A 1,175-nucleotide genomic window follows, 5' to 3' on the forward strand; every position below is an offset into this window, starting at 1 on the left:
AACATCGATTATGCGATAGAGTTCAAGTTAATGTAAATAATATAGCTGCCATTGCTAGACAAATTCAAAGAGGTTCAAAATCTAATGAGGTACGACGACACAAATTTATTTTCCATCCGTTATTGTTTTGTGTGCCATCATATGATTTCACACAAGTTTCATCACAATGATATTATGTCTGGTTGTAATTTAATTTTTAAATATAACTATAATATTTTGTTGTAGAATTTGATGGCAACAGCGAAAAATTTTGCTCTACAAGAAGCTGCAATTGAGAATTCGGAAAGTGTAAGTAGTCTTTATGCCATCGATATTATTTTTTAATTTTTTATGTATATTTTATATTATTAATTTGTAATATTGTTGTTATTAGAATGTTAACAAGCTATTGGTTTTGTCAACACAACTTAATAGTCAATTAGAAGCGATTGAAAATAATGCATCAAAAATCGAAGAAGCATTGGAACAAGTTCATGCAATGCAACGCTAAATTTTCTATTCGATATACCTTTCTACCTGGGTGTTTTTTAAGTAAGTCATAAAATGTCTTTCATTAAAAATTTTTTTTATAAAATAATTTTTATAAAAATGTAATTTTTTTTAAAAAAATTTATTTTATAAAAAAGATAATTTTTTATTTTATTTCTACTAAATTCAACTAAATTCATTACATTGAATTTAAAAAAAAAAAAAAAGTAGAAATATGTTTTATTTTTCTATATATATTTAACGAAAGGCTCAAATTTTCGTTAATATTTTACATTTTGCAAAATAAAAATTACAAATATAAAATGATATGACGTAATTAGACAAATAATACTCAAAATGAACGTTTTTTACTTTGACGTTTTGTTGCCATTACTTGTTAGTTATTTAAAACGTCGTGGTTTTAGATAAACAAGTTGTCACTCTATGCATGAAATTTGATAGGATATTTCACCATGAGGATAATTAAAAAAAAAAAATCTACTTTATAGGTATAATTTAAAAAAGTAATTTTAAAAAAATTTTTAATTTAAATAAATAATTATATCGCATTAATAAAAGTGAATCGATCATCTTTATTTATTATTATTATTATTTTAAATGTATAAATATAAAGTTTTATTTTTAAAGTCGGCATTTGCATTTAAAGGTGACTTTAAAAAAAAAATTTTGTCACGTAATTAATTTTT

The 1,175-nt window shown here is 22.2% G+C and overlaps 1 protein-coding gene across 1 annotated transcript; it reads left to right on the forward strand.

Moving 5' to 3' along the window:
• Positions 1–231: 231 nt before the first annotated feature.
• Phum_PHUM619870 (uncharacterized protein) lies at positions 232–490 on the forward strand (the record flags this gene model as incomplete). The annotated part of the gene is made up of 2 exons (XM_002433222.1): positions 232–288; positions 374–490. 2 exons carry the CDS (start codon positions 232–234, stop codon positions 488–490), a joined length of 174 nt encoding a protein of 57 aa, XP_002433267.1.
• Between the last annotated feature and the right edge of the window lie 685 nt (positions 491–1,175).

This window comes from Pediculus humanus, genomic scaffold (genome assembly GCF_000006295.1).
Source record: "Pediculus humanus corporis 1103172108664 genomic scaffold, whole genome shotgun sequence".
Classification (NCBI taxonomy): Eukaryota; Metazoa; Arthropoda; class Insecta; order Psocodea; family Pediculidae; genus Pediculus; species Pediculus humanus.